The sequence below is a fragment of the Miniopterus natalensis genome, chromosome 19, assembly GCF_054644295.1.
Source record: "Miniopterus natalensis isolate mMinNat1 chromosome 19, mMinNat1.hap1, whole genome shotgun sequence".
In the NCBI taxonomy this organism is placed as follows: Eukaryota; Metazoa; Chordata; class Mammalia; order Chiroptera; family Miniopteridae; genus Miniopterus; species Miniopterus natalensis.
Genome location: NC_142099.1, coordinates 20,316,850 through 20,332,026, shown reverse-complemented (window position 1 = coordinate 20,332,026; position 15,177 = coordinate 20,316,850). Strand labels below are relative to the sequence as shown.

The 15,177-nt window shown below is 34.8% G+C and overlaps 1 protein-coding gene and 1 pseudogene across 2 annotated transcripts in view; both read left to right on the top strand.

The window, feature by feature from the left end:
• Positions 1-15,177, top strand: part of ACBD6 (acyl-CoA binding domain containing 6) — a 110,582-nt gene that overhangs the window by 52,259 nt on the left and 43,146 nt on the right. For both annotated transcript variants that reach the window (XM_087827921.1, XM_016217871.2), the window contains one exon: positions 2,980-3,069. In XM_087827921.1, coding sequence (XP_087684047.1) covers positions 2,980-3,069 — 90 coding nt within the window. The remainder of the gene's footprint in view (positions 1-2,979; positions 3,070-15,177) is intronic.
• LOC107540975 (peptidyl-prolyl cis-trans isomerase A pseudogene) lies at positions 13,543-14,126 on the top strand (annotated as a pseudogene).

Sequence of the window (15,177 nt, the reverse complement as noted above, 5' to 3'; positions counted from 1 at the left end):
CCACTCTGTATTTTCCAGAAGGTATGAAAGTAATACCATTTAATAGGCTAGCTGACACCTTACACTTTCGAAGCACTTTAGAGTCATTCATCTGTCTGAGGTAGGACAGTATTAGTACCCTTGCTTGGTTAATAGATGAGAACTCTTTCCCCCCCTGTGTTTTCTAGAATTTATCTAGAACTCTCCCAACAGTGCTTGGGGTCTTCTGTTGGCCTAACAAAGATTCCTTTTAATAATGGCTTTCCCTCATCTCCTGAATACTTCTGGGATTTTTTTTGCACAGGAGTTGTTAAAACTAGATACAAAGAACTGTCAGTTTTTGTGGTAGCAGTAAAAATAAATTTAACTTGAAAATTTGTAAGAGGTTATATCATTCATAGAAGATAAAACAATTATATGTAAAAATAGGTAAAATGCTTCATAAATGTGGATAAAGTCTTTAAGCAGATATAGCTTTAATGTGCACCTAATTCAGATTTTTCTTGAAAAAAAGGAAAGAGGAAGGAAAGAAACCACAGATGTTTAGTTCCTGATTTTGTCATAAATGGCTACAAGGATAGTATCTCTGCAGATTATTGCCTATCTTATTACTTGAACTGATCATCTTAAATTAGAGCATGTTTATGGGAACTTTATAATTTGACGAAGTAAAGTGTCATCCCATTCAGACACCTGTCTGTGCTAGTCTTTGTTCATTTAAATACAAAGCATTTTGAAGGCAAAAATTCCAAAGCCTGATTATCTATGCTTATTTACAAGTATGGTTAATCCTGTTCTTTTTGAGCTTCTTAATACTGCATAAAAATATTTATCATTAGGTAGTCTTAATGTAGATATCTTCAGCACTTCTACAGAAAGTCATTGTCAGAGAATTCATTCCAATTCAAGGTTAATTAGTGTACCATTAAAATAATGTGTTACCAAAATTAATTACATTGCAGGTCAAGCAACGTGCTAAAAAGCGTAGTGTAAGTGTCCGAGAGCACCTCCTCCTCCTTAAAACATTACTGTAGGGTGCCGCCCTTCTGGAAAATATATCCAAAGTGGAAATCACTACTGAGGTCCAGTCATAGGTGTTTCCCCTAAAGTAAATTTTTGGCACCACATATGGGAAATTTAAAATATAACTCCCATTAACAGTAAAATGAGTTGCTTGTCTTCTTTCCCATTGAAACAGCTAAGGATTTATATTTTATTATTAATCGATATAACCCTATTGGGTTAATTCTAAGAAGAAATCAGGAACCTAGTGAGGAAGTAGAAATTATCTTGTGGGAAAAGTACTAGATATATTAATATTATGTTTTCGTACTTAACTGTTAGGTAGTTCTGGTAGGTGCCCTGTGAAAGTATATCACACATCATTTTAACTATGTAGTAATTCTTGTTAATAGTTTAACTTAATAGCCATAAAATGTACATTTAAAGTTAGAACTAAAAATGATGGAGACTTTGAAATTTTATCTAATTCTTTTAATGTAAAAGCTGTGAAACAGTTATATTGAACTATAGAATATTTTATATATTGTTATTTGTTCTGAATCTTGTGAGGCTATCTAATTATTCATTTGGAGGGTTTTGAAATTACTGTCCTAATAACAGCAGGTCATTAGAGTTACAGAAATTTTAACATAGGATACTGTTCTCTACTCGACAGAACATTTTTTACTTGGCTTTTAGAGTTGTCTCTATTTTAAAAAATTTTGGGGGGGTCTGAACAAAGTGGTTTTGTTACAACAACAAATTTTGAATGATTTGCCCACATGTTTTAATTTTCTGCTTCTCTTCCTGTTTGGAATTTGAGTAAGCCTGTTAGAAAACATAGTGATAGGTAAGTAGAAATAAGTTGAGCAAATGAAAGAAAAGGCCGAACAGTTTGTAGGGAAGACGTTGTCTTTGGTTTTTTGTGTGTTTTCAAGAATAGATCCTGGTTTAATTAGTTGAACTAATAGGTGCTTGAAGAGTCTGGAAGATAAAGAGTGTAAAAGGGTTTTAAAAAGCTTTCTTGAAAGGTGCCTTTTCCTTTAAAGCCATCTTTGCCCCACTTTGTCCTACTTAAATCTTTTCTAAAATGGCATAAAGCAGGGATTTCAACTTAATGTGGAAAAACATTCCAGTTCTTAAAAATGACAACATCACCACCACCCTCAGAAGGTGATGCTAAGCCATACATCACTCATTGCTTCCAAGGAGCCCTTAGCTATTGGGGTTTTGTTTGTTCGTTGGACCACATAGGCTTCTTTCGTTAATTAAAACAAGATTTTCTAATGGTGCAGAATAGAGTTAGCACATTGATAACAACTCCGAGATTTTGGGTAGACAACAGTTAACGTTTCATATTTAGTACTTTCCCTCCTAACAGTTAATTATCTATTCTCTTTTACAAGTGGCTATCACAGTCGACTTTTGAAGCTAGACACCAAGTAGACTATACTAGGGTTTTTGAGATAAGAGTGTAAATTTGGGCTATTAAGAGAAAATGCTTACTTTCAAACTGATTAAATTTTCTTACATTTTGAGTAAATTTAAATATACTACATTTAGATTATGTTTTCTGCCTATGTTTAAGTACTTGTTTTTTTATCCATCAGATTTCTTTCACGGGAAGTGGCAAATGTGATCATTTAAGAAAACTATCTTTTACATTTATAAAGTAGTACTTTAAAATGTTCAGAGTATTATCTTGCAGCTCATTCACTCAACAAGTATTATCCTTATTTTCGTTCTATAGGTGAGGAAACTGATCAGGCTGACATCAGTCACTGGGCTAGAACATAATGGATTCCAGAAGTAGAACTCGGAATTTCCAATTGATTTCGAAAAGTTGACTGCTTTTCCCATAGAGCATTTTATATCAGCCATTTTTAGAATAATTAACCCAGTTTTACTTATTATTTTGTCTTTCTTAAAAACATTATCTCTTTTATATGGCCCCAGAGCTGTATTAACAAATTTATTTCTCTTTTTCTGTGTTTTTAGGGCAGAGCTCTACTCCATTGGGCATGTGATCGAGGACATAAGGAACTAGTCACAGTCTTGCTACAGTATAGAGCTGATATTAACTCTCAGGTAAGAGTGATGAAGGGGGAGCTTGTTTAAAAAATTGACGTCAAATCCACACATAACATAAAATTCACCATTAACTATTGTAAAGTGTACAGCTTAGTGGCCTTAGTACACATAACAGTGTTAGACATCTGTCACTGCTATCTTGTTCCACAACATTTTCATCACCCCAACAGGAAACCTTGTACCCATTAAGCAATCACTACCTATATCCCTTTAGTGTATTTCTGGGCTATTCTTCTGTACCATTGCTCTGTTTGTCTGTTCATGTACTTGTGCTCTTCTTCTTAAAGCATTATAGCTTCAAAATACTTTTTCATATCTTTTAGGATAGACTCCTTCCCTACTTGTTCAGAATTTTTCCTCTTCTTTTTGTTTATTTTTGTTTGTGAACTTTATAATCATCTTTTCAACCCTTGCTTCCCCCAACCATCACCACCATCACTAAATTAAAAAAAAAAAAAAAGAAAAAAAGGAAAGAAACTGTTGGTGCACTCGTCTTTTATTTGGTTTGGATTGTTAGGGAGTATTTTTAAAATTATTTTTGTTTTTCATTTACAGTTATCATTCAGTATTATTTTGTATTTGTTTCAAGTATACAGCATAGTGGTTAGACAATTATATAATTTATGAAGTGATCTCCCTGATAATTCTACTTCCCACCATACATAATTATTATATTATTATTGACTATTTTCCCCTATGCTATACTTTTCATCCAGTGACTGTTCTGTAACTTCGTACTCCCTTCACCTTTTTCACCTGTCCCCCCACCTCCCTCCCATCTGGCAACCTTCAGTTTATTCTATTTCTGTTTTGTTTGTTCATTTATTTTATTCTTTAGACTGTACATATAAGTGAAATTATGTTATTTGTCTTCCTCTATTTGACTTATTTCACTTAGCACAATACCCTCTAGGTCCATCCATATTGTTCAAATGGCAAAATTTTGTTCTTTTTTATGGCTGACTAATATTCCATTATATATATGTACCACATTTTCTTTATCCAGTCGTCTGTTGATGGACATTTGGGTTGCTTCCATATCTTAGCCACTGAGCATAGGGGTGCATATATCTTTCAACTTAGTGTTTTGAATTTCTTCAGAGTGTTTTGGAGGGGAATGTCCTCAAGTTAGGCATAGCCTGAGATTTTTGCCTGTGGGTTTCCTATTCTCTTTGTTTGGGTAATATAAGACAGACAATCCAAAAACTGCCTTTTGCGGCTTTATAGAACACTTTCCTGAATATAAATTTTAATGTAAAGTAAAAGTTTCATGTTGGTTTTTAGAATGGATCAGTTAGGACTGTATATCTAGCCAATGGTTTCCTTTTTCTCTTTGTATTCACATGACCACTTTATATTGATCCTAGCCTTGATTTTCCTTTGTTATTGACAGTCCTAACTCACATGATCTAGTTTCATTTGGGGAATGCTTTGTCAGTTTGGGTTTCTAACATGCTTCCAAGTTAAGAGGCTTTTGGAAATTAGCTCTCAGAATAGCTTTCCCCTTGTAATTTCTTCTTTGGTTTCATTATTGAAAACTCTTTGAAAATATAGACAATACAAACATAATAAATGGAAGTAAAGGTTCATCTCTCTCATGACTCAGTCTTTCTTAAACAACATTATTATTGACTGGTCTATTGGTTGCCAAAAAGGAAAATCAATTTTATTAGAAGTATTTGCTTGACCACAGATCTTGGTTACTGAACCAGCTGAGACAGGCTGATGTTATCAACTATCTGAAGACTAATTTTTACTATTAGCCTGAAACTGAGTAGTAATTAGAAATATGTCACAGTCTACTCTGTGTTTTCCTGTCATTTTTACCCTTCAGTATATCTCTCATATACTTTATTTCCCTGCAGTTTCTATATTCTGTGACTCTGATGAACTTGGAACTTTTAATTTTATTTCTAGGAAAGATCCTTTATAGATTTCATTTGTTATCTGGCAGTATTATGGACACTGTTTTGTCTTTTCCACTGCTTGGTACTGATATTTAGGTCAGCTCTGGAAGCTAGGTTCTTAACCACATTTGAGATTAAGACATAGGTTAAATACACACACACACACACAGACACACAGACACACACACACACACACACACACACCCCCACCCCCACCCCCCCCCCACCCCCCGCAGACCTCTTGAGTGACTTTGATCTTTCAAGCCCTGGAGAAATACTAAAGTTACTCCCAAAGCACATTAAAAAGTATTTGAATGCTGAAGATTTATTGCTAGGTTTTCTCAGAATTACTGTAAAGTAACATTAAGAAAATAAGCAGGATGGAGGGAGGAGTAGGAGCATTGGTCGTGTTAGGTGTCTACACTGTGCACTGGTTGTTATGAAATTCAAAAGGAAATTATTTTGTTTGAGTGGTACTGAAACATTTAAGGATTCTGTGATTTATAAATTACAAAAACTTATGGTTAATATAATGGCATAGAGCAACATACCTTCTCGGTGAATACCTTGGTGACCATCTGTGTGTTGTAAAAGATTTCAGAACATGAGATGTTAACTAGATTTATTGTAGTGGTTATCTCATATGCAAATATCAAATTATTATGTTATCCACCTGAAATGAAACTATTATCATGTTTTATGTCAGTTATACCTCAATAAAAAAGAAGTGGCTCAGTGGTTGAGCATCAACCCATGAACCAAGAAGTCCCCGGTTAGATTCCCAGTCAGAGCACATGCCCATGTTGTGGGCTCCATCCCCAGTAGGGGGCATGCCAGAGGCAGCCAATCTATGTCTCTTTCTCATCGATGTTTCTATCTGTCCCTCTCTTTTCCTCCCTCTCTCTAAAAATCAATAAAGTTGTATTTTTTTAAAAAAGAAAACTTGTGGAATGAAAGAATAAATGAATGAATCTGGGGGGAAAATGCCATATGAATTTTATGAAATAAATAGAAAATATTTAAAAAATAAAAGAATGGGGATAATGACAATTCTAGATTTTTATCTGGCTATTATGGGGCTTAAAATGATGGCAGTAGGCCCTCCACCTCAAGGCTGTCCTGTTGCTGCTGCCAGGTCTACTCCTCCCCAAGTCCACCAAGCATGTTGCTGCCAACAGCCTTCCAAAGATTGCAGTTTACTGTATCACTGACCTGGTCAGAACTCTCTACTGACTGCACAGCCTATAGGATAACTTCCAAATTCTGTGGTTTTGAATTCAGAGTTCATCATCTAAAAAAAATCAAAAAAACAAATCAAGAAACAGGTATAAAGCAGCAAATAAAACCATCTGTAATCTGTTATGTGAAGGGGTGTTGACATAAAACAGCTCTTCAGTATTTACTAGATACTGAGCATTTTATGTGTATTGTCTCTCTTAGTTATTGCATCAATTCAGTTTAGGTATATTATTTTTTGTTTTTTATTGCTGAAGAAACAGGAGCTTTAAGAAGTTGTAGAGCTGTTAAGTGACAAAACCTAGATTTGAACATGCCATTCTGACTCCAAAGCCCAGGCTCTCAAACCCTCGGCTGTGAGATTTGAGTACCTTTTATTCTCGTTTTTATTTTCTCTGCTACATATGTGTGGTACACAGAGTAGTTTTCCTTTATTATTTAAAGTAATGGAGCTATAAAACACATTCATTGAGGTCCATACTGTACAGAAATCTTAAGGGTACAATTGTGTGTGTGTGTGTGTGTATAAAATTTATAATGTGTATAATATATAAGGTGTATGTACATATGTATAGGTACAATTTTATTTGCCATAGCTCTAATGCATAGTATATAAGGACATCATAATGTGTATATATATGTGCAGCTACCACCCATATCAAATTAGAATATTTCCAGAACCCCTAGGAAGTTTGTTTTCTTAACCTGCTTCCTATCAATATCAATCTTCCCACCCTCCACTCTGAGCTAACTATTATTCTGATTTCTTTCACCGTGGATTAGGTAGTTCTACCTCATCTTAAAATTCAAATATTTTGAATCATATGATACATATTCTTTTGGATCAGGCTTATTATGCTCAGTGTAACATTTCATTGCAAGCATATACCACAATTTATTCATTTTCCTGTTGATAGACATTTAGTTTTTAGGGTTTTTTTCCCTTCAGTTTTAGCTGTTATGAACATTCCTCAACATGGGCACATATATTTTCGTTTCTCTTACATCTTGCTCAGGAGTAGAAGTGTTGGGGCATATGGTAAATGTGTGTTTAAACTTTTGAGGAACTGCTTATGGTTTTTCAAAGAGCCAGCCCCATTTTACACTCCCACCAGCAATATATCAGAGTTTTTGTTTCTCCACGTCTTTATCAACACTATTATTTGTCATTTGATTTTAGTCATGCCAGTGTATCTCATGGTATCTCATGTGGTTTTGATTTTCATTTCCCTGGTGGTTAATGATGTTGAGCATCTTTTATGTGCTTATTGGCCATTTTTACATGTTCTTTGGGGAAATGTCTATTCAGATCCTGAGCCCCCCTCCTTTTTTTTTATTGGCAGGGGGAACAAAGACCATGGAAAGTGTAGTAAGGTTCTTTAGAAGCAAAATCTGTTATGGGATATGAGGGACTCAGGACCAGCCCTTTTGAGGCAAATCATCATTTGTGACTCATGCCGTCCTCTCACTCATCTGAAATATTTACATAGATGAAATCAGCTTTGAAAGGACCAACAGTGGTGACCTCAAAAGGAAAATATGTCATGACAGAAGCCTGAAGGGTATGAGTACAAGGAAGTAGGTTGTGAGCTTTGCTTAGGTGATGGTATTAGTGGTGGGATAAATGAAGTGACTGCGTGAATCAGCTTTTTGGCACTTTTCTTTTAACCTCTCTCATCTAGCACCATCCTGGTGGGAGAAGGGAAGCCTTGCCTGCTACCATTGGGCAGGAGGTAAAATGACAATACCAGTAAATAGTAATGTTACACACACACACAGTAATACCTAGATCAGCCATTTAAAAAAACCTATACAAAGATTTAATAACAAACACTATAGATAAATTAATATTTAGGTGACTTCACCAATCATGTCATCTGACCCTGGAAAGCTTTAAATTACAGATTCAGTTTCTTTAACCTGATACAAGGCTGTTCACATATTTTATGTTTTTCTTTTGTCAGTTTTAATAAGTTGGGTTTTTCAAGAATTTGTCCATTTCATCTTAAGTTGTAAAATATTGGCTTACACTTGTTCATAATATCGTCTTGGTATTGTTTTAGTCTCTTAGAATGTGTAGTGATATTTCTTTTTTTTTAATTTCTGATATTGGTAGTTTATTTTTTACTAATTACATTTGCTAAGGGTTTGTCAACTTTATTAATCTTTTCAAAGAATGAGCTTTTAGCTTTGTTTATTGTCTCCACTGTACATTTGGTGTCTGTCATTGATTTCAGCTCTTTATTATTTCCCTCTACTTTCTTTGGATTTAATTTGCTGTTCTTTTTCTGGCTTCCTGAAATGGAAGCTTAGATCATTGATTTTCAACTATTCTTTTCTAATAGGTGTACTCAGAGGTATAAATTTCTCTTTATGCACTACTTTAAATGCATTTAGCAGATTTTGATGTATTTTTATTATCCTCTAGTCAAAATATTTTTAAATTTTTACTGTGATTTGTTTCTTTAAATCATGGGCCATCCAGATGTGTGTTTGTTTAATTGCCAATACTTGGGGATTTTATAGTTCTCTTTCTATATTCATTTTTAGTTTGATTCTATTATGATGAGAGAACCTACTCTGGAGAGTTTCAATATTTTTTAAATTAACACTTGCTTTTTGGCCCATTATAGGATGTATTTTGGGGACTGTTGCATGTTCACTTGAAAAGACTGTATTTTGCAATTGTTTGGTGTAGTCTTCCACAAATACCATTTAGGTGAAGTTGGTTAATTTACATTTTTATCCTTACCCAAGGATATGTTTTCCATTGCTTTTAGAGAGAGGGGAGGGGGAAGAGAAACAGACAGACACATCGATGTGAGAGAAAAACATCAATTGGTGCCCCAGCACAGTTCAAACCCGCACCCTAGGTGTGTGCCCTGACCGGGAATCAAACCCCCCACCTTTTGGTGTGTGGGATGATGCTCTAACCAGCCAAGCCACACTGGCCAGGGCTTGTGTGCTTTTTTTAGGAACTCTGACTTTCCTCACAGCCCCTAAATTTGTAAAATAAATCATGTAAGAGAGCAGCATTTTGTGTTTGGAGCATCTAAATTTTTTGAATTGTTGAACCAACCCCACAGCCTCCGAAAGTTTTGCTGATTTTATTTCCCCCAGTGTCATCATCCATTTGAGCCGCCCTCAGTCCTGAGCCTGTGCACAGATTCAGCAAATGCCCCAGCTACAGAAGCCGCAGGAGAGAGAGCCTGACTATACCTGAGCGTTTGTTTCATGTGAACTTGAATATCAGTTTGTATAACTCTATAAAATAGTTTGTTGGTATTGGGGGGGGGGGGGGTGCCTTGAATTTATAAGTTAAGGAGAACTGACATATTCATAACATTGAGTCATCCTATCCAAGTATAGGAGATATCTTTACATTTGATCAAGTCTACTTTTGTGTCTTTTCAGTATTTAAAAATTTTCCCCATGATTTTTGCACGTTTCTTGTTAAATTTATTCTTAAATATTTCATCTTTGTTGCTATAAATTGTTTACTGTGTATTAGTTTCTCAAATAATGTTTGAGATTTTAGATCTCTAATTTCTTTACTTTAATGTAGTTCTCATGGCATTTATATGATGTTAAGACATTGTCTACATTTCAACTGTAAGTGAAGGTGTAAATATGTTAAATTTTCCCGTTTTCCCTCATGTCTTGTCCTTGTGAACCTAATTAAGGGGTCATTTGGAAAGTCTGGACTAATGTGTTAAATTGCCTGTATGATTTGCTAGAGAATTGCTTTAATTCCGCTTAAGAATATGCAATTAATGAAAGTTAGGTGGGAAAACAGACGCTCTTTGCCAAAACACGATACATTTTGTCACTTGATCTTTTTTTCCTTCTGAGTGAATCATTATGAAAATAGCCTTCGCCCTCAAATTACTGCTTTAATTCTTGATTCTCTCACACATTGTAAAGTCCAGCCCTCATACCAGTTTTACTTTCTTCCTAGATTACTAATTTGTTTTGGGTGCTGAGAAAGAAATGTTTACTAGTGCTTGAGCATAGAACCTTTCCATAGGAAAATATAAAACTCCTTTCTAAAACAAATTAAGTGTACATGTGTAGTGAGGGGGATGTTGAGGGATGGAGATTAAATCCAATAGCTGTACTTTTAAAAAATATAATTGTTTTATTTCCCCTTAAAGGAATCATTTTCGCATATACCTATTTCTTTCCTATAAGATATTTGATAAGAATGCTTCAATTTTTAAAGGCCTGATAAATCAGTGATTTATAATGTATATGGCATATCCTTTTACACCCAGAATGTGCCTTTCAAATATACATTGAGTTCTTGGTGTTTCAAGTGCAGAGTTTGATTTTTCATTGCTTTTAATATTGAAATTACCACTGCACTTAGGCATTCTAGTTAAATCTTTTCTTGGTAGTTCCTAGAGCCAATCAAAACTCAAAATTTTAATAACCAAATACATAAAAGGGTTTTTACTTTGTCAACAACATCAGTTGATAATGTAAATAGTTTTTGGGATCTTCTTTATACTTACTTAAAATCTTACAATTTCAGTATCATATACCAAATATTACATTCCAGACTGTGGACATTCTTAAATAATATTCTTTACATTTTAAAATAATTTTTATATTTAAGGGGTAATTCATAAAGTTAGAACAGTATTTTAGCAAATCCTGATCCCACCAATTATTGTTGATATCAACAAGATTTGGAATTTTCATTGTCCAATATATAATCTGCCCCAATGGGTTATGGATTAAAAATAAATATACTTGCACATTTTTATGCTTTGCAAGCTTTGATATTGCCTTCTCAATGACATTCTGATTTGTCTGTTTTTAACACATTAACCAGCTATAGGAAAAGTGCATTTAGCTAAAGACTGGGATTTTCCCTAGATGATGGTATTTTTTTCTTGATGCTCTGAGATTATTAAATGTTTTAAATTACCTTTTTACAAATTATTGTTTTGATGAGTTACTCTTTAATGAAACCCTAAAATAGCAGCATAGTGCTAAAATGACAAGTAGTACTTTGATTTCTCTATGCAAAGAGCATGTTCAGAAAGCTGAAATAAAAGGGGAAATTCCAATGAAGGAAGAAGAAATAAAAAGTAAGTGAGGTAATCAAAGTCAGAGAAATTGATATTGGCAGGTCCTGAATGATGTTTCTAGATGAGCAATCTTTCAAAATACTTCTTGTACATTGCTGCTATTCCTTTATTTATTATTAAAATAACATGATCCATGAGGAGCTTGGGGTGACTCTCGGCCTAGCTAATTCTAATTAATCCAGTCAGGGAGAGCAGTAGGGTAAGTGGAGCAGTCTATCGGATTGAAATTCATAACTTAATTGAGGTCAAAGTCCCGGTCTGGGAGAACAAAAGTCTTTTGCTAGGACCAGGCAGATCAATAGCAATAAATATCTGGCTTGGATACAAGTAGCTTATAGTGACAGATTATCTGACAGTGGCCAGAGGTCTTGGTTCTGTTAAGGGCAGTCTTGAGCATGCCATGGTTCTTGCTGATGTTCAATCCATACCCGTGACACTTGGAAAGAAGTAAGTGGTACTCTCAAGAACTCTTGAAAGTCTTATGGAAGCACTATGTGTGAGACTCCAGTGACTTCTGTTTGTTATTATCAGATGAACATTGCCTCATGACACAATTTAATGGAGATTCTATCATATTGCCAGTAAGATCCAAAGGATTTGCAAAGTTGATTAATCTTGAGAGCTAACTTTCCCCTTAATAATTCAAAAAGGGTGTATAGAATTGCTTTGGGGGAGGAACTAACACAAGACCATGTTGTCTTGATTTGTACATAACTGTAAAAGTTGAGGACCATGTTATGTTAACATTAAGGAGTTAGTGTTAACTCTTTTAAGTTTGAATGGTGTGTGGTTGTGTAGGAATTTTGCTTGTTTTTAGGTGCACACTAATATATTTAGGGACAAGATGCCATGATATCTATAATTTCTTTAACCTGCTTCAACAAAAAATATACAGAAAGGTGAAAAGAAAGAAAACAAGGCAAGATGTTATCAATTGTTAAATATGAGTATTAGGTCTCTACCTTTCTATATATTTAAATATTTTCATTTTTTAAAAAGTAACAACAAAAAAGAACCCTATGTAATAAAACCATTAGCTAGTGTGTTACCAGAAAAGGTTTCCCTCTGTTCCATTCTGTTCTATTTTTAATTTCTACTTAGTTCTCAAAAGTTTAGCTGTTCTTTTATGCATTATATTATGGTTTATCCATAATAATACTTAATTAGTATAAAACTTTGTGTTCTACTCATCATTTAATAATATTATTGCAACTGAGTCTCAACTACGTTTTGACTGTGGGAGAGGAGCTCTTGGGATTTGCAGTCGTCGGCCTTATAACGGATGGAGTGCTTCATAGTATATATTCCATCTCCATTGACACTTTTCTAGTTCAACCTATCATTCCTTCATTCGTAGATTATTGTGTCAATTTATTAACAAGACTTTTTTGGTCCTATGTATTTATGACAGATTAGTCTCCTTAAATGTCATGGTCTAAATGCTCCTTCACTATCTAAGTGATTCTATTATCAAAAACCTCTAGTAGTTTCTTATCTACTAGTCAATTCTCAACTTTTATGATTGACTCTCAAAGCCCCATCTCTGTGACCAAACTGTTTTATCTAGTGTTCCTCACTTTATGAAGTTGGTGAGCTCACTTTGTACATTCCAGAAGTTCCCAAATCTAGATTACCAGCATTAACTATAGATCTTTTTAAAAATAAGCCTCAGCTCCAGAAATTATGACTCAGTAGGTGAATCGCACTTAGGGGGTGTTGGGAAGATGAGAATCTCAAAATTATAAAATGTCTTCATGTAATTCTGTAGTGCCAGGTTTGTAATTCTGAACCCTATACTCACCTGCCAGTCCTTCAGTGCTGCCTACCTTAAGTAGGAGTTAAGATAAAAACAGGCAAAATTAATTCATTCCTCTATGAATCACTAACAACTGTTTAGAATTATTAGATATGGTTTCACTTTTAAAGGAGGGATAAAATTTTACATATAATCCTGTTGGCTGAGCACTTGTTATTTTTCAAATAATTGTGCAACATGGTCTCTTTTTTTTTCCTTATAATAATCCTGTTAAATGAATTTTTCCACATAATAATCCAAAGTCACATAGGTGCTGCAATATTAAGATTCAAATCCAAGTTTTCCAATAATAAGTGATCTCTAATTGATAAATTTTTAGTTTATCAAAATAAAGTGGAAACATCAAGGCTTTTTAGAGAAGCTGTTTTTAAGCAGAACAAAAAACAAGGCAGTCCAGGCCTTGCAGACGCCACCGCCCCGGAGCTGTCCTGCTCAGCCGTGGTCAACCCCACCATGTTCTTCGACATCACCATCTGTGAGAGACAGTAGAAAACTTGCATGCTCTGAGCACTGGGGAGAAAGGATTAGGTTATAAAAGTTCCTGCTTTCACAGAATTATTCTGGGATTTATGTGCCAGGGTGGTGACTTCATAATCCATGATGGGACAAGTGGCAAATCCATCTATGGGGAGAAATTTGATGTTGGGAATTCCATCCTGAAGCATGCAGGCCCTGGCTTCTTGTCCATGGCAAATGCTGGACCCAAAAAACGGTTTCTAGTTTTTCATCTGCACTGCCCAGACTGAATGGTTGGATGGCAAGCATGTGGTCTTCGGCTGGGCGAAAGATGGCATGGATATTGTGGTAGCAATGGAGCGTTTTGGGTTTAAGAATGGCAAGACCAGCAAGATCACCATTGCTGGTTGTGGACAGCTCTAACCAACAAACCATTCCTTCTGTAGCTCAGGAGAGTACCCCTTCACCTCCATCTTCTTGGAATGTTCTATAATCTTTGTGCTCTTGCTGCAGTTCATTGGGTTCCATATTTTCCTTACCCTTTCCAAGTCAAGCTGGATTTCAGAGTTAAGTTTATGATTATGAAATAAAAACTCCACAACAACAACAAAAAATCAAGGCAGTCCAACATGAGATTGTTTCCCAGCATGTTTCTACAGGTTGTGACATTCGTTCATTTGGAACTCACCTATTTTCCATAAGTTCATGTACACACCAAAATAATAATAAAACAACTCTTCTTTGATGGCAAATTGGGGGACAGAAGGTGTAGTTTTTTAATGGGTGACTTGGAATCTAAATGTAGTCAGAGACTACCCTGAGTTCAGGAAAGTGGTAGAAAAAGTCCAAAGGAGATAAAGAACTTTTCTCAAGAAAACTCCACTGAATTTATAGACTCTTCTCCAACAGTTTTATTTAACCAGTGTTACTGTGTTATTTGTATTTACTTTATTACCCACCTTGTGTTTTCTTTCCAGTTGGATTGTGAGTTCCTTAAGTGCAGAAACTATGTTTTCTATTTCTTTAATATCCCTACTGGTCTCTTGTGTAATGTTTGAGATATAGTATACATTCAGTAAATATTATAAAATATTGAAAAATGATTGTTCCTTTGTAGATAAATACTCCCCCAGCCTGAAACACATACACATACATGTGTGCACACATACATACACACGCAAAACCCTTTTCCCTAGATTTTCTTCATTAAAGCATCACCTCTTTTAGGAGGACCCTGACCTAGCCCCTGTCCTTTTGTTTCAACTACAACCTCCCTTTGGATTCTCTCTTTTGCACTCCTTTAATATACTGTGTTCACATCTTTCATAGAATTATTCTTTATTATAAATATCTCCATTCATAAGACTCCAGGCTCCTTGAGATTAGGAATTTTGCTATTTTTCTAGTCCCAAATCCTAATGCATTACTGGACATATCACTTAATATGTGTTTGATATGAACAAAGATTAAGATTTAGAATAGAAATAATGCCTCTATAAAACTGTTTTTTTAGAAATTTTTAGAAAGAAAATAAGGAAAGAAATTAGATTAGTAAAACTTGATCTTAATAGGTTATCTGAATACTTCATGACTT